Source organism: Acanthaster planci, linkage group LG02 (assembly GCF_054643075.1).
Source record: "Acanthaster planci isolate LZ-2023a linkage group LG02, COTS_SCS, whole genome shotgun sequence".
Lineage (NCBI taxonomy): Eukaryota > Metazoa > Echinodermata > Asteroidea > Valvatida > Acanthasteridae > Acanthaster > Acanthaster planci.
This window is the reverse complement of record NC_141778.1, coordinates 19,664,478-19,688,967: the sequence shown is the minus strand read 5'-3', so window position 1 is coordinate 19,688,967 and position 24,490 is coordinate 19,664,478. Positions and strand designations below refer to the sequence as shown.

General features: G+C 42.8%; 2 protein-coding genes across 2 annotated transcripts; both read right to left on the bottom strand.

Annotated features, from left to right (window-relative positions):
* Nucleotides 1-4,710: 4,710 nt before the first annotated feature.
* Nucleotides 4,711-12,404, bottom strand: LOC110979768 (sushi, von Willebrand factor type A, EGF and pentraxin domain-containing protein 1-like). The gene is made up of 12 exons (XM_022235821.2): nucleotides 12,181-12,404; nucleotides 11,424-11,684; nucleotides 9,753-9,886; nucleotides 9,351-9,459; nucleotides 8,743-8,940; nucleotides 8,046-8,211; nucleotides 7,816-7,954; nucleotides 7,463-7,670; nucleotides 6,956-7,117; nucleotides 6,399-6,560; nucleotides 6,064-6,225; nucleotides 4,711-5,779 (listed from the first exon to the last, which is right to left on the bottom strand). Exons 1-12 carry the CDS (start codon nucleotides 12,281-12,283, stop codon nucleotides 5,769-5,771), a joined length of 1,815 nt encoding a protein of 604 aa, XP_022091513.2. The 5' UTR covers nucleotides 12,284-12,404; the 3' UTR covers nucleotides 4,711-5,768.
* A 986-nt stretch (nucleotides 12,405-13,390) lies between these two features.
* Nucleotides 13,391-24,083, bottom strand: LOC147799990 (sushi, von Willebrand factor type A, EGF and pentraxin domain-containing protein 1-like). Its single transcript, XM_087133774.1, has 11 exons — nucleotides 23,349-24,083; nucleotides 19,879-20,099; nucleotides 19,599-19,778; nucleotides 19,095-19,253; nucleotides 18,383-18,574; nucleotides 16,980-17,198; nucleotides 16,114-16,344; nucleotides 15,245-15,436; nucleotides 14,668-14,910; nucleotides 14,151-14,369; nucleotides 13,391-13,689 (listed from the first exon to the last, which is right to left on the bottom strand). Exons 1-11 carry the CDS (start codon nucleotides 23,855-23,857, stop codon nucleotides 13,406-13,408), a joined length of 2,649 nt encoding a protein of 882 aa, XP_086989900.1. The 5' UTR covers nucleotides 23,858-24,083; the 3' UTR covers nucleotides 13,391-13,405.
* Nucleotides 24,084-24,490: the final 407 nt, after the last annotated feature.

Sequence of the window (24,490 nt, the reverse complement as noted above, 5' to 3'; positions counted from 1 at the left end):
AAAAAACAAAATGAATGGTAAAATAGTCATGTAAAATAGTAATAGTAGTGGTAAAATGGTTTTTACCATTTTACTACTACTATTACTATTTTACATGACTATTTTACCATTCATTTTGTTTGTCTCTTTAAACTCCTGTTTTTCTTGTGTTTTGGTTTGGCACATGACGATATTTTGTATAAAGATATCGAGTACTGTTCTTTCACCCGAATTAAAGGCTGCCTTAAGGCTGATACATTTATGGACAACAGGCAAAGCGGGAGAATAACGTCCAGCATAAGGCAATCAGCGGTAAATCCTTTTGGCTTAATGTATTCCGACTAAGAACCCCGGCTTTGCCTGGGCTTGGCTCATGCTGCGTTGGGCTTTGGCTCCTTGGCCATGGCCTGAATCTGGCTGGATCTGGTCTTATCACTGGACTAGACTTGAAAATGCAAAGGCTTTGGTTACACGAAGGATAGCCCTGGGTTGCGTCTAAAATAGGCCTTAGCTACTAGAAAGGAGCTAAGTTTGGCCTGGCCTGTGCCTGACCTGGGCTAGGCTCGACTCAGGTCTGATTAAGACCAGGGGTAAGCTTGGCTTGGTTTAGGCCTGGGCTAGGCTTGACTTAAGTCCGGTTTAGGCCTGGGCTAGGCTAGGCTTAAGCCAGGTTTAGGCCTGGGCTAGGCTTGGCTTAAGTCCAATTTAGGTCTGGGCTAGGCTTGGCCTAAGTCCAATTTAGGCCTGGGCTAGGCTTGGCCTAAGCCGATTTAGGCCTGGGCTAGGCTTGGCTTAAATCGGGTTTAGGCCTGGGCTAGGCTAGGTTTAAGCCAGGTTTAGGCCTGGGATAGGCTGTGCTTAAATCCAATTAAGTCTTAACTAGGTCTGGCTTGGTCTAGGCTAAGTCTAGGTCAGATTTAGACCTGAAGTTAGCATGAACTAGGCTTTGCTTTATTTTTTGTTAGGCCTGACCTAGGCATAATCAACCTGTGTCAGGTATGGCATACCTACGGCTCTGGTCTTACCCCGACTTGGCCAGAGGTGTAGGCTCGATCTAGCCAAAGCTTAGGCTCTTTTAGATTGGGCCTTTGCTGGTCTTTGGCTTGGGATGAGCCTGTCCCTTTAAGGGGCCAGACTTAAGTCTGATTAAGGCCTGGACTAGACCTGAATTAGGCCGACATTGCGTAGGCTGGGAAAAGTTCTCCGTTAAGCATAGGATAGCCCTGGGCTGTCTGGACTAGGCTCAAGCTACTAGTGGGCTAGGCCTAGCAAAACCGTGAGCTAAGCCTGAGATAGGCCTGCACACCTAATAAACTATCATTTTTAGACAGAGGTCGGCGGAGTAAGCAGTTGAGGTCATCTTTTGTCCCAATGGTCATGAAGGCAGCGACAGCAGGCCTCACGACGATATGCGTCGTGGAGTGCTAAGGGCACGGCAAGGCACTATAGATGTCATGGTCATCCACTGCAGCTGACGAAGTCCCTAGTCGTGATGGCTTCTCTGCACCACCAGATCCTGGGTTCTGTGGCCGAGAGAATGGGATTTCCCCTGTGCAACGACCTTCCCACTTCAAAAACCATTCCGCTCAGGTTATCATCATGTGACCCCACACCACACTCCAAACCACCAAAGCCCTGTGGCGATGGGAAACGAGTGGAGCAACAGGTGGAGGTTACCATTGGCAGCGGCCTTATAGTAAAGTTGCTGTCCTCCTGACCCCAGAACAACAGTGGAGTTGGGCGTTTTTCTCGGGCGACTGAGCAGCCTTTTAGGAGAGCACTGCTCACCCTTACATGAGGGAGTGGACTAGAAAATGTGTCCCAAAGAAGTGCTTGTCCCTTCCAACTGGCAAGCATGCCGCGGCTGGCAGTTGTACCCTCCAAGTGGTCGAAACTAAAGAAAGAGACAAATGATTCTTGTTGCATGACAGAGAGGCCTCTGAGGCCCAAACAGCTCCCATTGCAAGGGAGCTGACCTGCTACTGCATTAACATCGCGGCCCTTAGCGAACCTAGACTAGCCGAAGAAGGGTCTGTGGCGCGAACTCAAAGGCGGCTACACCTTCTGGAAAGGCAAAGCCAAGGGTGAAGAGAGAATCCACGGAGTAGGGCTAGCCATCAAGACATTGCTCCTCAAACAACATCCCGACCTACCAGCTTCGTTGAATGAAAGGCTGATGAAACTCCGTTTCCCTCTCAACCGTGACCGGCACGTCACCCTCATCAGCACGTATGCCCCTACTCTTACCAGCAGTGATGTAGTGAAGAAAGCCTTTTACGAAAAGCTCAGTACCCTCATGAATGACACGAAGAGAGGCGTCGGTCACTGACTCCTTGCCCCTAATGCACCCGTATTTGCCGATCGGGGATTGGCTTGAACTGCCATCTCCGCGCCCACGCAGGGAAAAGACTCACATGAAGACAATCATCATCGTATCGATGGACGACCAAGAAAGAAACATTCCTTTAACTCTTTTTCATGCACGGATTTTTATATTTCATTTGTAGATCGTGTTCAGGGGAAAGAATGTACTTACATGTACATGTACGTATAATGTAGCTATGTGGATATTATTGATATATTTTCTTGTACCATTGTTAAAACGAAGACTATAAGCCATGTATAGTTTATAAGGAAAACATGTGGTGTAGATCGAAGAGTTGAAGGCAGGTCTGTGTTTGCATAAATATTGCCAAAATGTCCGTATTTGTAGAATTATGAACAGTGTTGTTGAGTAGACTGAATAGGCCTACATGCATACTTTTCGGCGTCAAGATCTTAAGGAATTTATATTTAAATGTAGAACTCCACATTCTCAGGGTGTTATGAAAGTGAAATACGTTCCGATCGAGATATAACTGTTTTAATGTGAAAGTTGTGGTTGTGAAACGGAATTTCATTTTGATTGTTAAATCAGCACTGTGCATCTGTCAGTGTTTATTTATTGTGAGACAGCCTGTAAGGGTGGAGACGGCTGCATTGTAAATTTGTCAGATGTTGATTGGCTGAACGGCATTCAGAACGACGTAGCAAAACGTTTTAGCCTTGGGCAGACGGACTATGGCAGTCAGGACAACGTGAGGTGGAACTAGCGAACGGGTTGGTTAAATGTCGGGCCAATGAATACATAAAGTCGGTAAGTGGGCAGGATTCCAACAGCGTAGGCTTGGGTGGGAAATGGATCGGCTAAAGGTCGGGCTAATGAATTAATAAAGTCGGTAAATGTGTTGAAGATGGCAGTCGGGGCAAGGTGGGTGGAGGTCGGAGCTTGTACGTCGGTACAACGCCTTCAAAAAGTTGGTACAACGACGGACGTTTCAGCTCGGCCACCGTCGGGCCGTGGCCGTAAAAGATAAGTCGGTACAACGTCGGTCCATTATCCGTCCGACAGCAAATCATCGACGTCGGAGGGATTTGCAAATGCCCAGTCTACCGACGACCTTCCAACGTCATGTATTGACTAAATTCAGACGTCGGCCCGACGTCCCTGTTCTACCTGGGTATGCATGCGATCCCACTTGAATAACATTCGAGTCGCTTCATTACTTGGGGTCTGACTGCATTCCAGCGGGATTTATAAATTACGCTTTATTGAAACATGAGTTAATGTACCAACATCCCACTTCATCACTTTTTTAAGCGGCTTCGTGTACTGTTTGAAGTTACACAGATAATTGAGTAGGAAAGTCACTGTCATCTGCTTAATGAATTTAGCGGTGCGCTTGAGGTGTTTAGTTGAACGTTCTTGTTGTAAAGATTTATGTTTGCTATGATCTTTAAGTTCCAAATTTAATGCGGGAGATTTACAATAGTGCGCCCTAAGATTTTGCAACACGTTGGCCAATTACAAATCGTGAAATCGTTCGACCCTTTCCAAACCGCGCATTGGGTCGAAACATTTCGTGCAATATGATTGGCCAAAGCGTCGCAAACTCTTGAAGGCGCATTGTTGTGAAACGTCAGTATTATGACAGCACTACTAGATGCCTAACTTTTAATTATTCCCACTATCTGAGTCTGAGTCATCTAAAGGAAGATCTCTAAATTTCTAAGTCCCGGTGTGTGACTGTGGACTTTATCTGAGTGATTAAAACTTTGCGGTGCAACGATCGAAACTCGTGTGACAAACATGCAAGTGTCTCCACAGTTTCTGGGGTGTGGCTGTGTGGATTTTGCTTGAGTGATGTTAAAAAAAATTATCAATGTAAAATAACACGATAGCATAATGTCGTTTTCAGAGAAATAAATCTTTTAATGAAAACAAAGTCTTTATAACTGACCAATGCCTTAATTTACACCGATGAAGTTTTTTTAGGTCAAGCTATTCACTTCAGTGTGTTGAGTATTTTATGCCGTCTGCGGAATTTACAGATGAATGGCATAGTATTTATTAAATTATGAATTTCAGTCACAACGAAATTGCTGTGTAAAACTCGGAAATATTACGCCATCAGCTTGTTCATACGTGTGGGTGGTCTGACTTCGAAAGCATAAGTTTATTTACATAATTTTGCAAGCAAGATTTCTTGCCGTAAATATTTTCTTCGCATAAAAGTTGCATGTTTATCGATTAACATTCAGCTTCACTTGCTAAAACTTAAAAATCAACATTTGGCAGTTGACGATTATAAGGCATTGTATACACTTGAAGGTTAATTCTGATATGTGACTGTGTATTGTTATAGATTATGGATCTTCAGAAGTACAACACGCATCTCAGCCTCAGGGGAGTCTTGTGAATCGTATAGGGCTAATTACTCAGCCATGTTTATTCGATCTGGAAAACACGGAAATGACAAACAATTTAAATGCTTGTTCCATTATAACAAAACTGAATTTCCAAAGATGATCTAAATTCTGTGGACTTGTGTATGTATAAAGCAATGACATAACTGGCTAAATTCAAAATACTGATGTGCATATAGTTTTCCTTATTAATGTTGTGTTACTGAAATCTAGACTGAAGTTATCAGTTCTTTCATTAAGTAAATAATTCACGATAAAGACTAACACTTTTAACTTGAAAACTCTACTAAATCTGGAAATTAAAGACTAAGCTATGTATGTCATATAACTTTAGTAAACAACTAATGTAATTCAGAAGTTTTACTCAATCTTGGTGTTCTAAAGCGTGAACCTATATGGGTATTTATATCCACTTAAACTGGTTTCATGTCTTACAAAATACATGCACACACAGTTCCACTACAACAATAACTTCATTCAAATCTAACGTTAAACACTATACTAAATTTCGTCTTTACATCTCAAGAAATCCTTTAAATGAAGAGTCAAATGAATGCTTTCTTCTTTGGCAAAACTCCTCTCGGTAACTGTCTAACGTTGGTCTAGTAAAAAACTGGTGAAAACTGTGTCACATTTTGGACAAAACGTTTTCAAGAGAAAACATAAGAAAATATTTCTGACAAGCATGGTCTGGTTACAAACCTCCAAACTATTGAGGGCGCTGTTCAGAGTTCTGGCCTGGCTCACTGGAACAGATTATGATTATTATACCTTAAGGGATTTAAGAGGTAAAATATCTTTTTACTAATAATTTAGTTTAAAACCTGGTACTCTTTGAGAACCAAATTTATCCCCACAAATCATTTGCATCGTAAAATTTCTGCATTTTTTGAACATGATTAAAGAGCTTTTCTACTCCTTGTAATTTGGATGATATTTTAGTTCGTTTGGTGAACAAAAATTCAGCGTTGCAGACACATCTACGCACACCGTTCACCTGTCTCAATGCATGCCTCATCCTTGGAGATTTCACTGTAAACTGGTCACTCCGTACCTGTTAAATAAAAGAAAATAAATTAGATTGATTGCCAAATATAGAACTTTTACGTTATGGAGTTGAAAACAGGATTGTACGGAAACAATGATAGGTATGACTGTATACTATGCATTGGGATTAGTTACGTGACTATATTCTCCATCCGAATGTTACTATACGCCCAAAGCCGCATGCAGATGACGAAAGATCACTAAGATCTCTAAAGCTAGAGCAATTTGGAAGGTCCATTTAACCTGTTTTGAACTTTGACCTTACAAACAAGTGAATTTGTATTTTCGTACCTTTGCATTCGTCTTCAGATGCAGCACCGTTCACAGCCGTCGTTCCACTACCCGCACACGGGATGCATCGAGTTTGCTGCTCTGCAGGCTGATACGATCCCAGTGGGCAAGGCTGACATGGATGGAGTCCAGTTGCACTGAATGTTCCTGGGCCACAGATAGCTGTGAATTAAAGGTACTCGAAGTAGAAATATTTACTTTTGAAAAGTCTTTGTCTCAAAAGACAGCAGTTCTAACTGTAAATGTTTGATCAGATCCATTCGATGGTAAAATTTCCCAGGAAAATGCGAACTATGCATAATTAGTTTTCCTCGTGGCTACTAGAGTAGACTTACCTTGGCAGTTGCTCGATGACCTGGATCCCTTCGATGATGTTGTGGTACCCTCCCTACACGGCAGACAGGACGTTTGCTTGAAGCTAGGCTGGAAGGAACCCTGGGGGCACGGTCGGCAAGTGGCCAGTCCGGTCAGTGAAAACGTACCGGGTTTACACTCCGCTGGAATCGCACAATAAATGTAGCGAAACTATATCTTAATTGAGTTCAGTAAATTAAGAATTAATCTAAATTTGAACCGTAACATGTCATGTGTATTCAAGAAGCTAAGAGGAGAGGAGAAATTTCTGCCCTTTTTTTAGAGCTGTTGAGAAATGTCAAAAGCTCTTTCCGTTGGGAATCGATCCCACAACTTTCTACGACTGCTTAATACCGGAGCAAAACTTTATCTACTCTCGGGGTCAGCCTTTTGCTTCAAAATTGTTTCCAGGGTGGAGGGAAATGTCCAGTTTTTAAGCGTGGAAGCAACCGCCCCTTGACACTTGGTTTGTCAGGTGAAAAACAGAGGTTAATTTAAGACTGTGTTAGACAGGCTGTTGGACTGTCAAATAGCTTACGCAGGCATTCGCTTGAATTCTTGGCGCGGGGTCCATCGGTCCATGTCCCCCAGGGACACGGCTTGCATTCATCCTGCCCCTCCTCGTCCTGGTACGTCCCTTCAGCACAAACTTTGCAGGTCTCTGTTCTACTGTCGAAGTGCGAACCCACTGCGCAGCTTACTAAAAGTGACAAATTAATGTCATGTGAGAAGTCGGGGTCAAGTACTCTAATTAGTGAAAATCAGACATAATGTAATTTTTACTGTTTGAACGATTTACATTCTCTTTGTTTTTGTACCTTTTGTGACAAAACAATAATGCATACATGTTATGAAGGCGTGCACTTGAGGTTGTGTACATTTTCGTGAGAATGATTTCTTGAATTGTAAACGTTACCGATTTCCGAGCTGAATAACTAGTTACTATACTTCATTTTGTGAACTACAGAGTGTACTCCTGTTGCGTGATTTCCTTGAATTATGTTTCAAGGTGCTTTCTCTACAATATTATGACAGATGTACTTACTGCAGTTCGTGTCGTTCAGTGCGACGGATCCACGACGGCACATTGGAACACTCTTGTTGATCGTGACTGAGCCTTCTACGACAAGCAGGGTTTCATTCTCAACCACCAGTCGCATCTGTCCAGCCTGTGCAATTCGCTCGTAATCCCGGCTGATTTCATCCAATGTTTGCTCGGCATTTGCCAATTGATCCTTGTATCGCGTCTTATCCTGAGGTAACCAAAAGTCAGAAAAGCAAAAACTATGTAACGACAAATAACTCCAGACGGATGACAGGTTTCGGAAAAACCATAGGCCAGCTATACAGACTGTGCTTGTGATCACAACGGAATCTTGAAAATAGAAGCTGACTCACCAAAGAGTGTATCTTCGTCGACACAGTGAAATCTATGGTGACGATGCTACAGTCTGTCCCGTCACTAGCAATCTGACGGCGTCTTCTACGCCGTATGTCCTCGTCGATATCCCCACAGTACAAGGTCACATACTCGACCCTGCGAAAACACACGTCGGCTTTGTTCAGACTCAGGACGAGGACCTTAAGAACGGCATGTCAACATTTCTTAAAGATAGCAGTTAGCTTACGTGCAGGCGTTGTCCGCGACGCAGCCACCGTTTCGTCCCATGACACTCCTTTTGAAATCCTCCACAAATGCTGCCTTGATTGCTTGCCGGGCCTTCTCATTGCTACAGTCCCCTACGTAGTACTGAGATACCATGCCCCGTCTGTATCCGTATGAATCTGCTATTTCTAGACGCGCAACAAACACGTATATTTTCATTCATTTCACTGGAAAGGGACCATCGGAACGTTTTTATAAAGAATGTATTTTAAACTTGACCATCAGTGGTGGTAACTGCCTTCATACGGTTGACCATGGTAACGGAAGGCTATGGAAGAATCCTTGATTTACTCTGTTAAGTGTCACCTTGATAGTGATGAAGATGAATAAAATATTGAAATCTTGGTATCTTGAGTGGATTATGCAATAAATTCCCCCAAACCACGATAGATAACTTTGTTTTTTTGGTATTCGTGGTATATGGAATTCATGGCCACCGTGTCGCTTGTATACCCTGACTGAACCTACTGAAATTGACGGCCACAGCGGATTTTGAAGCCCAAAGCAAAGTAGCGATTAAAAAACCAATGTCGTCCGATTGAATTCATTCTCTCTACCTTGCGTTTCCACTGTTCCGTGAAAAGCGATTTGAGTGTAGATCGTGGACAGAATTAGAGGGGCGTAGAGCTAGAGGACGTGCTAAGGCATTCTATTCTTACCTGAACAGTCTGGCCAGGGTATGGCCATTCTAGGTGGAAACGTGAGCCATCTCCCTTGAGAGCAAATGTAATAATGAGCTGGCCTTTGGGGGAAGTCAAAGGCTTCTTTGCAGTATATCCGACAGAACTGACCGAAGAGCCACGCGTCACAGGCCCTGCCGCCGTTACGTGGGTCCGGGTAATTTGGACACCTGTTGTCTGAAAAAAAAAGGACTGATTAAAGTACTTGAATTAATAGTCATTATTCATGACAGTGCATCTGTTCAGTTAGCTCGAAGAATCATTGTCAATACCTGTAAATGAAAGTTTCATCGAAACTAATAAATTTGACGATATCGCTTGAGCACTTATTTTTCCCAAAAGGAGTTTTGTATTCATCAATACACTGATGCCATGTGCTCTTTTACTAACACACGTCATGTATTGAAATTGTTACCAAAGAAAACATCAAAACATATCGATTCCCGTAACGATTGTTAAGAGTGTGTATAAACGGTTTATTCCGTCTGCAGCCTTGAATAGACCGCTTTTTTCAAGCATGTAGTTTAAACCTGATTTTGACGTTTTATATATGTTTAATCCTGACATTAGGAAACACCGCTACTTACATTCAAGGCGAATCGTGAAGCGACATTCGGCGCTCAGTCCCGCCCCATCTGTAGCTGTGTAAGTCACAATGTGCGAACCCAAAGTAAAATTAGCCCCTTGCTCGTGTGACTGAAATGAGAAAAAATAACATTCTGTTTTGTTTTTGTTATTTGATATTGTAATGTATTCTAATTCTGAAAGAAAGACTCTTTTTCTCCTAAATCCAAGCCATGGAAGCTGTGAATGACAGTAGACGAGACTGGAAAGGCTTAGGTTTTGACGTTGGAGGGAAGGCCTCTGTAATTTTTTTCGGCCGTGGCCCAGGCAGGAAAGTTAAACTTGTTAACTTGGTAAACACGTCAAACCTTCACCATGATTGTGTATAATTGGGTTTTACATAGGGACCATAATTTTAATCTTACTTTGACGATGTGGAGATCTTGGCGGGAATTATCGTCAAATTGGGGCTCATCCCACGAGACAGACTTAGTCTTCGTTCTAGAGGTGATGTCAATAATTGGCCCAGGGCAGACCTCCACCATCGGAGGCTGTGTGTCTATAGGAGTGACAACATTGGAACAAGGAAAAGTGAAATTTAATTTGCAAAATCCATTGCAAAAACTGTCGTTTTAATTCTTTTTATGCATGACTTTAAAAACACGCAAAAGAAAATGTGTTTTTAAAAGCTCTTTTGATTTTCTCAATTGTTTATTTTACCCTTCATTTTGTGTTTCTTTTTAACTCCTTATTTGATTTAGTCACATAAACATGATGTGGACCAGCCTTAACTTTTAACTGATATTTGGTATCCTGTATAAAGACATTGTGATAGTTACATAATAAACAAATAAATGTTTCATTGGTATGGAAGTCTTTGAGGGTGAGGAAATGCCAGTGAACTCCGATGCCTCGGAGGGCTTTTCAGTGTACTGTTCTGTCACCCGTATCAAAGGCTGCCTTAAGGCCGATGGATCCCTGACAACATATTGGCGAGAATGACATCCAGCGTAAAGCGATCAGCGGTGAATCCTTTTTGCTCAGGTCTTCTGTGCTCAACTATAGGAGATCGTGGGCGAAAACTTCCCCCGAACAGTCAGACACCTAATGGGATTTAAGCGTTTACATTCAGAACTAAAGCTCTTCCCTTTATAGGGCGCAACTATGATGCCCTCTGTCTAATCAGCTCAGGTTTCTCCCGCTTGCCGTACCCGTATAGGAGAACTTGTAGAATGCAGCACTATTTGGGTCTTCAGCGTATGTCGAAAGATCAGTGTCATGTGGGTGGGACCGGCTTCTTCACCATTCTGCAGCCTTTTGATAGTTGATGGATGGAGTCATCTTTGGGAATTACCGAGATAGTTAGAGGAGCTGTAGGGATGTCCAAGTCTGGACATGGTGGAGCTGTTTGGATGGGCAGCTTCAAATTATTCCCTCGATCTGTAAAGAGACTCCTTCTCTGTCAAGTAGGGTGAAGTATTGTTTTGTTGATGTTCGTGTTTATACTTTTATCAGGTTTTGCTGGGAGCTCTTCAACGAGTTAGAGAAACGAATTAAGATTATGGTGGGTATGTCGCTGCCAATGCTTTCAGTGAATTCATCTAGGACGTTTCCCTGTCATGCTTTGCCTTAGCTTGGGGGTCTCCGCGCAGGCTACCATGTTCTCGTTGGTTGATCATTCTGGCTTTTGATTTTTCGTCCAGAACCTGGGAGTTTCCTTGTTGAGCCAAGGACGTCATTTGGGGCGTTTCTTGTTCCCAAATGATTGCTGTTTATGAACAGTTGAACTGATGCAAGATCAAGCAGCCTGCACATACGTTTCGAGGTTGCGTAGGACTTTGAACCAGTTTTGGACGGTGACTGAGTATGTAGCCAGGTTTTACCAGGGTATTATCAGGGTATACCTGTGCAACTTCCACCTCTTGAGACGGTAGTTTACACTGTCAGGGGCTATGGTCCCTTTCATAGCGATTTTCTTCAGCTGACCCACAACCCCGAAGCCCACATTCCTTTCATCCGGTTCCACCCAAGGCTCGACCACTCTCGAGATTCTGATTGTGGACCACAGTCTCTGAACAGTTCGAGTTCTGTCTTACCTCGAATAACGACTTTCAGCAAGCATAATGAGCTTAGGCCGGCCCTGTCTGTCACGTTGTAAGTGATGACCACTGATCCGATCTCAAAGCGATGAGGGGAATTCAGACCGTCTGGAGTGACCGTGACGGTGAGAGCATCTGTTCTGTCCAGGTTGTCCTGAAAAGTTGGCATATCCCAGCTTGCCTCAGCCGACGACAGGCCGGGATCAGCATCTTTAACCACGGATCGTGGACAGGTGATTATTTCTGGTGGGGTATCATCTGAAATCCATTATAAATAAAAATAAAACTCGTCAAGTAGGACTATATGGTAAGAATTGTGATTCTGTGCGTGTACACAAGGCTAGTAATTATTTTACAACCAGATTTGGAGTACTGTAATCAAGATCTTATTACCGGAAAAAATGAATCTCAATAAACTATATATCATCCTGGATTATGCCATGCCATCCAAAATAAAGAAAATATAAGAAGAAATCAATATTGCCAAATACATTTTATCTGATGGTAAATGACGTGTCCCACCAACAATTAAGAACCGTTGACGGGAAGCCACCCACCAACATCTGGGATTATACTGAATGCGCTATGGCGTGATGAATCTGTCAACCCTGTAATTGGATTGGTCAATTTCACAAATTGAAATCTGTCGACCCTTGAGCTTCTACTATAATACAAGATCTAAAATGAAAACGAAGAAACTGAAAAACATTATGAGTGAGACAAACTCCACGGACGAGGTTGAGACTCAACTTACCCACACAGGCAACCTCTTCCCCAGCGCGTGACCAACTGCCACTTGCCTCGCACGTCCTGAACAAGGGACCACGCAGTTTGAATCCATCTTTGCACTTGAACATGCAGATGAAATTAACCGGTCGCCTTGTGGAGCATGTCGTGGGGTGAATTGAGCCGTGACGCAGTGGGGGTAACGCTGGGCAGGTGATGGCTGAAAAATGAGGTAAAAATCTGCCATCAGTAGAAACCCACAACATTTTAAAGGGAAATCGATTAGCTTTAGCTTATCTCGAGTACCAATCGACACTTTCTTTCTGAAGATTTATTTCTGAGGAGAAAGGGTGTTTATTAACCGAAGTAAGCTACACTGTAACAAAAGACTATTTACGCAGTATTTAGGTAATATTTTGTTACGGTGTCCTGTCGTCTTGTGTCGAGTCATGTTGTGTTGTAGTTTACGAATGTTGCTCAAATCATTCGAAAATGGCCTCTCTGTGGCAAACTCTTGTTGGCTCTGTGTATGGTGCATCTTTTGCATCCCTTGTATCTAAGCCTTCTTCCCGATGGCTTTTTTCATCAGTTAAATTATAATTAGATTATATAATTCATAATTTGCGGTCACGCGCACAATTAGGCCTGGCGGCGAAAAGCGTAAGGGTCTTCAAGATGTACAAATGCAAACTTTCTAGTTGACTTCTTTGAATTATTGCAGCATTTTTCTTTTTTACGAGAAAAACACGGTTAAAACAGCTATAGCTTGCACTTTCCAACCCAAGAGTTTTGATTAACGCAATCAAGACTTTAGACAATTGTTTCACAACAGGGTCTCTTTTCCGTCAGATAAATTAGCTTCTAGCTCTATGTGCCATGCAGCAATAAAGTTTCTACGCATAGTTATGTGTACATGTGAAATTAACTTGTGATAATGGTGCGTGGCACCCCGAACCACAGGTTTTTGTAGTTTAACGTAAAAGGTAATCCTGCTAATTTCTTTCTATATCGAGCTATTGATGTAACCTTCTTTGGTAGGATGGTCTGACACGATAAACTGATGACTCTTGTAATGGGCTAATTATTCATTTGTTGACGGATTCATTAATTTGCATTCGAGCTTATGTATTTCGTTTCCAGTTAGCCTCCATTCATAAATCCAACGTTTCTCCTGTATTAAGGCCACTGCGCAAGTCATGTAAGTTACTAATTCTTTTGATAATACCGCCTCCTACACCTCCAAGGTTTATGGGTTATTTCACGTGAAATATACCTGCGGCTGAAATGTTTTGATGTCGTTGTTTACTTGTTCGCGAGATGTCTTCTCCTTCTTGGGTCATGTCACCGCACGCCACCTCAACATTCTCCACCGTGCAGCCGTAGTCGGCCTGGCAAAAGCCGGGTAGGAGTTGGTTGAGTTGTTGGAACCTTGCCACGAAATCTGCAGCGATCTGTGCCTTCGTGTTTTCGTCTAGCTGGCAATCACCGATGTAAAACTGGTCTCCAGACGGTACATCGGCTCCGAGATCTCGCATTTCTAATAAAAAATTCAGAAAAAGGGCCATTTAATATAATGTAACTAATGTGCTGAAGAAATGTCGAAATGTCTTTATCCATGTTTCTCATCCAGTAACATTAAGAATCATATTTAAGCATACTATTTGATAAAAATATTTCGAAAGAATTGCTTACTTCTCTGTATTATTTAGACATTTAAATCGATAAACGTTAATGTCTACAAGAATTTAATAAAATGTTCTCGTCGACATTTTCAGAGAATTATCTTTTACAGAGAACTGTTAAAACCATTTCTCGGCGAAATGAAGCTTTTACATAAGGCAGTTTGATGGATTTGTGTGCCACAATAATGTCAACTTTTAAAGAAATTTATTTCTATTCATGATTACTTTCTGTGTTGGAAAGTCAAATGAATTTTTTATAAACTCACAAACAGGTTTGTTACGTTTTTCCGAGAAAAGATGATAAATGAAAACGAACCTGTGCAATCCGGCCAAGGAACCCTGAATTCAGCAGGATCGTCAGAAGAGAGTGGCGACGGTGCCCACTGGGCCGAGTTGTCACAGAAGAATTCTGTTGCAGGTGTCCGATTGAAATCAAAGTTCTCATTGCACGCCACCCGACAGAATTTCCCCCCTAACCAAGTTTCGCAAGCCAATGCACCGTTCTGTGGCGGTGGGAAGTAGGGACACGGATACTCTGTGGGAAAAGAAAACCAGGTTTTTACAAGCGTTTAATGAATGGGATAGGACATGGCCAGTCTGATGGATTCATAGTTCATTTCAGTGTATAATTATTAATCAGCAGAGCGATAAAATGGTAAACAGTTGTATGTCATAAAAACTACAAGCCGTGCGAACTGTACCGTGATCTTTACGGTCTTATATCAGACGGGAAGGCGGATGGGGAGGCAGGCAGCCAGCCAGCCAGCTCGGCCGCCTTGGTTAGGTTTGGTTTGGTTCAGTTGTTTGAAGTAAACCAGAAGACAAACGCTTACGTCGTACTGTGACCGTGAAGTTACAAAATGCTGCGTTTCCTGCACCATCTTTAGCTCTGTACCAAATATGCTCAGGTGGGCCGTACGAAAAGTGAGACCCGGGCGCTCGGTTGAATGTTGTTTGAATTGGCTCCCCAGAGTTGTCCTTGAAGGTAGGCGCCGTCCAGTTAACGCTTGTTTGGATTTCACTGCTCTCAATCTTGATGTTGTCAGGGCAATAGATGTTCTTCGGTGCCTCCTGGTCTGGACAGAACAAAATGTTTCACAAATGACATCAACTACGTTGTTTGAAAAGGAAAGTGTGGAGCAGGAATGAGAAGGACCTTGCTGAGGGGACACGTTCGTTCGAAGCTGATTTAGCATCAAAATGTGCTTGTTGAAGTGAAGTAGCCAGTGCTCGAATATATAACAGCAGTTATAAACACGAATCGAGCAACGCCTAAAACACAGAAAGCTGTTGCAATATTTTCAAAGTAGACACAACCCGTACCACACATCAAAGGTGAGCGACTCGGTGCAGTGCCTTTGAGCATCATGTGGGAGGTAAATCCAGGGACGAGGTTGAGACTCAACTTACCCACACAGGTAGCTTCTTCCCCAGCTTCAGACCAATTGCCACTGGCTTCGCACATCCTGAATGCAGGACCCTGCAGTCGGTATCCTTCTTTGCACTTGAAAAGGCAGGTAGAGTTCACCGGTCGCCTTGTGGTGCAATTTAAGGGTCGCATTGAGCCGTGGCGCAACGGGAGCAACGCCGGGCAGGTAACGGCTAAGAAGTGAGGCCAAAAATGCCAGTCGTTTTACCAATCATTAAAAACTCAAAGGTATAAAGTGAAATAAAAAAGCACTTAATTTGTGGCGAAGGTTAAACAACGATTTTGAAAAGAATTGCTTTCGAGGAAAATGTTTTTCCAGAGTACTTCAGACATGAACTTTTTGCAGATAACAAGTATAATCTTCCTAGAGTCTTGCAGTTAAATTGAAAAAAACCAGCGATGTTTTCAATGCGGGGAATCTAACAAAATTAATTGCTACCAGATTGTACTTCACAGTTTCCTTTATAATTCCTCTTGCATGTTTGACACATTTGGCTCTTCACTTTCAAATACACAAGACGCAGTCAGGGATCCCGTAGGCCCACGTGTTTCCTGGAAACTCGTGGTACAGCTGCATAATGCCAGAGCAAGGGTAAAAGTTAGAGTCCATTTTTCTGGCTCTGCTAATGCGACATGTGCCTGTGTAACATCAATCAGTTGCAGTGGAAAGTTTTTACGCCAAATTAGTTGACGGGCTGTGGAATCTTCATGGCATGTGAGCGCGGGTTTCTCTAATCCAGCTGAATTGTGAAAAAAGGATACCGGTTGGGAATTATTATTGCGAATGTGCGAAGCTTGAGAACTGTCTTTTCGTGCGTTCGACGCCTTGTCATCCAACAGGATCGCTTACTTGTTTCCGAAATCTCCTCTTCCCCTTGAGTTGTGTCACCACACATCACACTAACATTCTCCACTGAGCAACTTGTGTCGGCCGAGCAAAAGCCAGGTATGATTTGATTGAGTTCCTGGAACCTTGCCACAAAATCTGCAGCAATCTGCACCCTAGCATTATTATCCAGCTGGCAATCACCAACATAGAACTGGACATGGTGTGTTGCCTCTGCTGTGGGATCTCTCATTTCTAATGCAAAATGCCGGGCATAGAAAGTAAAAAACTCCTTTTACAAATGTGTTATGTATGACAGTGATAATGCTTAAGAAAGAAACGCTACCCCCCCTCTCCCTGATACTCATTTTCGACTGAGAACCATCTTGTGCCTTAAAAGATGAATAACTTTATTATTTCAATTTGCATGTTGTAGTTGCACAAAAGGAAATGGTTACAGGTGAAAGACAGCGTTTAAAATATTTCAGAAAGCTCAAAACATGGCTTCATGATTTTGAGCACCCTTATCCTTCAAACAAATCTCAAAATCAGAAAAACAATATCCCAAATGTATCGGCGACAAAATGTGCCATCTCATTTTTTCCTTTTTGTAGCTCAAAGACCTGCCATCGTCACTGCATTTGGTGAAACTAAACAATTTCATGTCAGTCTTTGAACTCCAAACTGTTCTACATAAATTTACCTGGAGGTAATAGTATACAGCCCCAAAGGGACATCCCAATGTTAAGTCTTTTTTGTTATCTGGTGTGCTTGCAAAATAAATTTAAAAACTCAAACAAATTGAAACACTTAAAGAGAAAATAAGACATTAAATTCACAAACAGGTTGTCACGTTTCACCGGAAAAGACGATATTAAATGAAAACGAACCTGTGCAATCTGGCCAAGGAACCCTGAATTCAGCAGGATCGTCAAAAGAGAGTGGCGACGGTGCCCATTGGGCCGAGTTGTCACAGAAGTATTCTGTTGCAGGTTTCCGGTTGAAATCAAAATTCTCATTACAAGCCACTCGACAGAACTGACCCCCTAACCAAGTGTCGCAAACCAATGCACCGTTCAGTGGCGGAGGGAAGTCGGGACATGGATACTCTGTGGAAAAAAAGAAGACCAGGCACCGTCTAGTTGACGCTTGTTTGGCTTCACTTCTCTAAACGTTGATGTTTCAGGACAGTAGATGATTTTTGGTGGCTCTCGGTCTGGACACAAAGTTTCCGAGTCGAAGTGTTTTTGTATATTAAAAGACCAAACTGAGTGATTGGATTAAACGTATTCGCTATCAACAACAAAGCAGAATGGAAATTTGTATTGTGTATAGCAAAAATGTAAGAAAGTGCTACATTCTCTGGCCAGATTGCGGCGTAACTACTTGGGGGCCACACGGGGCACTTGTAAACAAGGCCTTTTGTGTTTTTTTAACTATTAGGCTACTAGGTCAACTAGTCCTGCTTACAAATCTGTTAGGGATTGGTTTCCCCAGATAAGTCAGCGACCCTGGATCAAGCCCCCACCCAGCGGCATACATTTATGCAGGAAATGGGAGGATGGGGCAAGGTGGGGGGATGACTTGCTAATTTGTAAAGTCGGGAGGGAACCATATGATTTGGTGTAGATGTGGATGTTCATGATATGATGTTTATCTGTAATTATGTATTCAAAATGGTGTATTTATGGGCTTGTAAAAAAAGTTTTCCTTTTTTTTAGTGATATTGAATTCATTTTTTTAAGTCTGTTGTAAGTCTGCAACATTCTCTAAAATCTGCTGCAATTCTTGGTTCACTGCCAAAAAGTGTAGGGGATGATTCAATAGCCCATCCCCCCAAATAGTTGAGAGGAATAGCACCCATCCCTTGGGATCTACGCATATGCCCCACCCCAATTTGAATTTTTTAAATGTAGCCCAATCATGCCACTACGACCAATGACAACGTTATTAACGGTTTCACAGTGTAAGCTTAGCATAGGCCTAATTTGTTACATCGTTTGCCTTCATTGGAAGGCAAACTGATAGGCCTTGCTTGGAAGAAAGTGTGTATCCCCGACTATGGCTCAGAACAGGCGCTGTATCCAGAGTTATGGACCCCTACCTGGCCTAGGACTCGTACATGTGTTGCACTGCTACTTCTTACTAGAAGTGCAAAGTAGAAGTATAATTATACTCGGTTCCTATATTGTCGCGGTAACTCTATTATCGCGGTATTAATCTTGAATTTTAATCGTCTGAGTGACTAACACCTTTAAAGTACAAGAAACACGAGCTGATCTTTGAAGTATACCGTCGCACTGGAGAGGAGTATCAGACCACTGGCCACTGGCTAAACACGTCAACTGATCTGAGGTACCAGGCTGTGGTCTGTAGTTGGGTAGGCATTGCATGCGGCATTCGGTACCGTAGAGATTGCCACAGTTCGGTGGGACAAGTAGAACACCGGAGGATTCAGGGAAACTCAGTTGTTGGCATGTAATGGCTGGATGTGAAACACATTGGACGAGTTAACGCAGGTTATATTAAGGCATTAGTTCCAATTTTAAGAAAACATTTCCGCCTATTATGAATAATAAATATGAACTATCATGAATAATAATATTACAAAGAAAACTCCTGGCTGTCGGCCAACTGCCAACCAAATCAATTTATTTGTCAACACGAAAGGAACTGGTTAACACGATATCTCTGGAGAATCATTTATTCCGTTTGATTCATTGTTAATTTGATTTCAAGTCCATTCTGAACGCCAATTATCATGTTTCTGAAAATTGTGCTAGGTTTGGTCTGTGTTGGCTTGGTTTGATTAGTCTTTTTTTCATTTAATGCAAAACACAAGCCTTTTCTACTATTCTTTTGAGCACAAAGGGACTGCATAAGAACGAAAACTGTATAACGTACCTTTCATAGCGAAGCTTTGCTTTAAAGGTTGTGTTACAATAGATTTAATAAGGCATTGAGGTCTTGCCATCTTAAGTTGTTTTTCCTTGTGTGTTACTCACGCGTGCAAGGGACCTGCGCGCTGGGGGAGCCTCGATACCCAGGCAGACACTCGCAGGCATTGAGGGATGTACTGCCCTCTGCCGCTGTGGTGGAGAGAGTGGGGCAGCTGGTGCACCCCTGATTGCCGTACTGTGATTTGAAGGTACCACGGGGACATGCTGTTGGGGAAACACAGGTCTAGGATGTCAAAAAGATCTGACATAGAAGATTTACGAACTGATTCTTTCAATGATGGAGGGTGCATATTTCAAGAAAAAATTTTCTCTTCACCCGACCAGTTGGTGAAGGCCACCCAATATGGTGGCAATAAAAAGAAGTAGCAACATACAGAAAAGATGGAATTTACATTTAATGTGATGCGTTATAAGAAGAGAAGGGGGTAAAAATTTCAGTAGCAAATGCCGAGATTACGTAGTACAAGTAATTAAAACAGTTTTCGCTCAACACTGCTCAAGAAACACACTGATCTTTTTTAACAGTTTGTTAAATGTTAGCCTCATTACCTGTGCATTGATCTAGTCTCCCATCGCCGGTGTACCCAGGATGACAGGCGCATCCGTAGATTCCGATTCGTGTTGCGCATGAGCAGGTGGCACGTGAGTCGCAGCAGTTACTCCCCCAGCAGAGCGAGTTGCAAAGGTCAGAGGGTACGTTGCGATCCCATGATACCATATCTGCTTGATCTGGAAAGATTAGGGAAAGCCGACGTTAAACAAATCATCCAAGAGAATGACGCACCCGTCTTTAGTTTTTCAATGGTTGCTGTCCAGCATTTAAACCCACCTCCGATCACTTTCTCGGCCAGGGTCTCGACATCGGTCAGGTGAGTCAACAGGAACACGTGATCGCTGCTTGGAGACGTCGCAATGCCATTCAGCTCATCAACGTTGATGCCGTCGCCCAACCCGATGGCGAAGACTGTAGCTATGTTCCGCAGTTCAGCAGCAACTGTAAGCGGAGACCCACCGTCATTGGATTGGCCGGCAATCAGGAGAAAGACAATCCTTCAAGGGGGTTGGAAATACAAGAGAAAAAGGAAGTAGAAATCGAATCTTCCACGGTTTGCGATGCAGAAAGATGGTTGGAAATGTCAAAGTGGCATTTTTAACATTGGTTTTGGTTTAAGAGGACCCGGGGTTTTTTCTCTACAGGGAGGAACCGAAGGGCACTTTACACGTGTTCGCTTAATTTACGAGAGATGTTCAGCCTGCCAAACAGCAAGTACGTGTTAAGTCAGAATGCTCTTTTTATCGATACATTAATTTGTTTGTTGCATTTTGTTGATAGAGGGCGCTGTTCAATGGGCACGTTATTTGGCAATTCCGCTCGCGCTTGGGGAGTCGCAATATTTAGTCTCAGAGTACACATCATCCCAAAGTCGTAAGTGGAATCTATTCAATGCATTATTTAGATTTTCTTTATTTGGTTCTTATGGGTTTTCTTTGGGTACTTTTGGATAGTTTTAAACTAAACAAAAACGGAGACAATTTACAAAGTTGTGGCTGTGAGCACTTGTTAAGGTAAAGGTTGTTTTCTGTGATTAGTTATGATTGCCTAGATTTAATTTGCTAAACAAAGTGCCGTTGTCGATTCATGTTGGTAATTTCGAACTGTTTAAAGTCGATTTCTGTACTTTTGTGGACGGATTAAACCACCAGTCCACGTATTCAGGAATGCACGAGCTTGTATGTACATCCGTCACTCCGTCATAGCACGGAATGGCACACCGAAAAAAAGCTGTCAGTTTGAATGGTCTTCTGTCGTCCTTGCCGTCGACTTGGACACCCGGTCGAAGCAATCATAGCGTGCACTTTGCCATGCATTAGAGTGGTTGACCTCTTTAGTCGTCCTGCTGTAATCCAATACAGTAATTGGCGCATGACCCTTTTCAGTGGTTTGCAGTTTGTCTTAATATGATTGGACAGAAAAAGGACGATTCACTGAAAACGTAATGAGTGGTTTACGTGTGTAGTGGGAGGGAGTTGTTGGTGGGGGCGTGTTTAAGATTCCTTGTCGGGGGGTACCAAAACATTAAGAACTACCCTATCAGAAAACATTCACGAAATAGATGTTCGGAACTTACTCCAAAGCGAGGAGTTTTTCGAAGTCAGAAATGACATTTCGTAAAAATTTCAACACATGCAAGAAGGTATTCTACTTTAAATGAGATCTATTTCAAAACTGCACTTTGCGCACTAATCTTTTATTAGTACGTGAGAACCAGACAAAAAATACATTTACAGCGGGATACAAAATGTGTGTGGTGGGATGGATGTATAGCCTTCCCTGTGTCAAGAAGTTTCTGTTGTAAAGACGGTTGACGTTGTATCGACAATCCTTTGTCCATACCGGTAGCTTTTTTTGGCACCCATAACATCTGTATTTTTTGAAGACGTGCCTTGTCCCCATGTAAGTTTCACATTGCAAAGCAGTAGCCACAAATTTTGAATTACACGACCGTCATTGATTCCCATTGGTATAAAACTGGCATCTATTGAAATGCGAACGATACCAGTGCAGAGCAGCGCAGTTGAAAGTCAAAACATAGCTTGGCATTTAACAGGAAGTAATGCTTTGACACACATCAACTTTTCTGTTTATCTCCGTTTTTCAAGCAGGTGTACTTTAACAAGTAGCGTTTCTTTGACTTGGGCTGGCTTCTCAGGTTTGGAATTCACCATTGTAAATTCAGTGACGCGATTGCAACATGGCTATCATTATAGTCATCAGAATGCTGTGTATGCAGTGAATGTTGGTCCCGGTTTGCTTTGATTGTTAAATGCTAGGGCTATAAAGAGTAAGTTTCAAAGCTAGGTGTCTATTGTGTGGATCTCTTGGCATGTTATGTGCTCGCTCTGTGTATGAAATAAGGAGCACAGTTTTCCTTGAGGAGACATTGTGGCTGTATGGACACACCAAGAGAACGTCCAGGCTTATGGGGTCTAAGTGTTTGCATTTTACTTTGGTTCTGCATGTAAGTTCTTTACTTATTTTCTTAAACCTTGGGTCCTTGCCAGCCATTCCTACTTTTCTATCTCGTATGTTTCTTGTACTTGTACATGTAACTGGGCTCAAGTATGGTGGTTCTTTCCGCGGTTAGGAGATGACCTTTTTCTCATTCGATGAAGGGCAGCATGCGCATGGAGCGTAAGGGTTAGTTAAGCTTGGTGTAACCTTTGTGAGTCAGGGAGCAAATAATTTCTTTGCAACCTATGTCATATAGGAAAGAACTGTATTTTTATATTTCCATATGTCCAATTGTAAGTGGAAATATGTATGTCCATGTTTCCATATTGTGATTGGAAACATTACTTGACTATATTAAATTAATTGTAATTATCTTAAATTGTTTCGAAATATAATTTTGACGTCAGTATTCATGACCAAATTTACGACTCGTATCTCTGGTCGTATCTATCGCCTCGATTTTGTTCAGGCGGAAATGAAGAGTGCTCGCGCGCATGCACAGTGACCTACCTTTTCCGATCGTTCAGTTGGGCGATTTTGGCACAAGGCCTACATGATTTAGATACATTTTCGGCGCGATTGTGTCATATCAGTGACGCGTGGTCAGTAGTCTAGTGGTGGTTTATTTGAGTGTCCATGCTATTATCGCCGTGGCTATGGAAAAACAGGTAGGCCTATGTCTAAAGCTGTTTTATGAATTCAGATGTAGTCTCCCTGACATGATGGAAACAATGCGGGGCAATATTTGCGACCGGAGGTACAGCGACTCACGAATTTGGTCGTGAATATTGACGTCAGTATTTGCTCCCGGAGAGCGGGTCGTGAATTTTGGTTGTAAATAATGGCTTCAATATCGACGATTTGTGATGACCCTCCAGGGCCACCTTAGCTAACGCTTAATACGCAATGTGCAGTAAGCCGTAGGGTAGCAACACATTCTGAGTACACACGCATAGTATGGCAACATTTTGAGATACAGAAGTTTTTGTTAACGGCACCGCCTCGGTTGTAGGCCTTTATACATATACGTGGACGGGAAAATGGCTTCTTTGTCGTGGTTCGTATACATGCCCCTCACTCTTAGGGATATCCAACGGGGCACAGGGGCAAATTGGGGTTGGGGACTCCTCTACGGATGAGAAAAACTGAAGCGGTTTTTGGAAAAAAGCCCCCCCCCACCCACCCACCACCAAAAAAAATGAATACAGATACCTATTTGCAAAACCTTGATCAAAATATTTATGTTTATTTTGTGTCCAAAGCCAAGCGTAATTTCAAAAGCTTACTTTTGTGTTGACGGCCGAGAAGCCACAAGAAGGCTGTGGGCTCTACGGAGTGCGTATGCGGTACACCTACCCCCACCTCGGTAGTAAACCCGCGGTAGATCAGTGCCAAGCAGCGTGCATTTGTTCTTACCGACCGGGGAGTTGATGTAGTCCAGATCGGTGTAGATCTTATTGCAGCTCGAGTAGGTCACCACCGCCACACGCGACGTCTCTGGAGACACGCTGAACAGCTTAGAGAAGTGCCGGACAAACTGCACCTCGCAGCCGAAGTTACCTGACCCCACGCTGCCTGAGGAGTCGAGGACAAAGACGATCTCGACCGGCCGGTTCTGGTACCTCTCCAGGATTTGGACGAATTTCCTGCTCGTCTCACGGATCTCCAGGCGGTTTTGCTCGGTATCTGTCGCGGTCCGAGGACATTCTGGGTATATTTGCGCTTTGATCGTGGGGCAAAGCATCCAAGAAATTGCCAGGAGAAATAATATGCCCAGTGCCAGAGGAGGGTTCATTTTTATTTTAATTTGCTCCTCTTGTTCCGAGTCGATGAAGATCAAGCCTATTAGCTTCTAGACTGCTTGGACGTCGGCTACAAGGCTACAGCTCGTTCCCACGAGACTGCTGTGTTAAGTAAGTGGCGTACAAAAGAAAGAACGACTGGTCAGGAAACGTACATGTTATCTCCAGTACGAGGCATGAAATGATGTTCGATGTATTTTTGTCAGGTGAACCAAACCAGGAAATATTTGACACAAAGCAGACCTCGTACGGATGTGCATGTATGCAGGCAAATAGCCGCGATCCCCGGGACTCCAATTTGAACTTGGCACCTTTCCCAGCAGGATTTTTCTCGGGCCTGCGTGCAGAAGGCCGCATCCGTTCCTCCCTTATCTTTCAAAAACAGTTTCTGATCACGTGGTTCCCACATCGGCTGACTGCCAGCAAATGACAAAGATTGTGTTGTATCTAAGTTATTGTATGCATTTATTTTAACAGATGGAAAAGATTTGGTTTGGCTTCGTCTTGGCTTCCGTTCACTGCTTGGAAGTTCTTAGCAACGCCTTTGAATTTGCCAATGTGTGCTAACAGTTCAAATTAAAGGGTTACGAATGTAAAGTTTCGACTGAAAAGTAAATAGGCAAATT

Bases quoted from the DNA above. Each gene is read 5' to 3' on its own strand.
- LOC110979768 (XM_022235821.2), bottom strand. From the start codon at position 12,283: ATGTTCAAGTGCAAAGATGGATTCAAACTGCGTGGTCCCTTGTTCAGG. The intron at 11,685-12,180 runs GTAAGTTGAGTC...AATGGATTTCAG, and splicing joins GGAAGAGGTTGCCTGTGTGG to ATGATACCCCACCAGAAATA. The intron at 6,226-6,398 runs GTAAGTCTACTC...TTTAATTCACAG, and splicing joins GTCATCGAGCAACTGCCAAG to CTATCTGTGGCCCAGGAACA.
- LOC147799990 (XM_087133774.1), bottom strand. From the start codon at position 23,857: ATGAACCCTCCTCTGGCACTGGGCATATTATTTCTCCTGGCAATTTCT. The intron at 20,100-23,348 runs GTAAGCTTTTGA...ACCCCCTTGAAG, and splicing joins TCTCGGCCGTCAACACAAAA to GATTGTCTTTCTCCTGATTG. The intron at 18,575-19,094 runs GTGAGTAACACA...TTTCACATCCAG, and splicing joins CGCGCAGGTCCCTTGCACGC to CCATTACATGCCAACAACTG.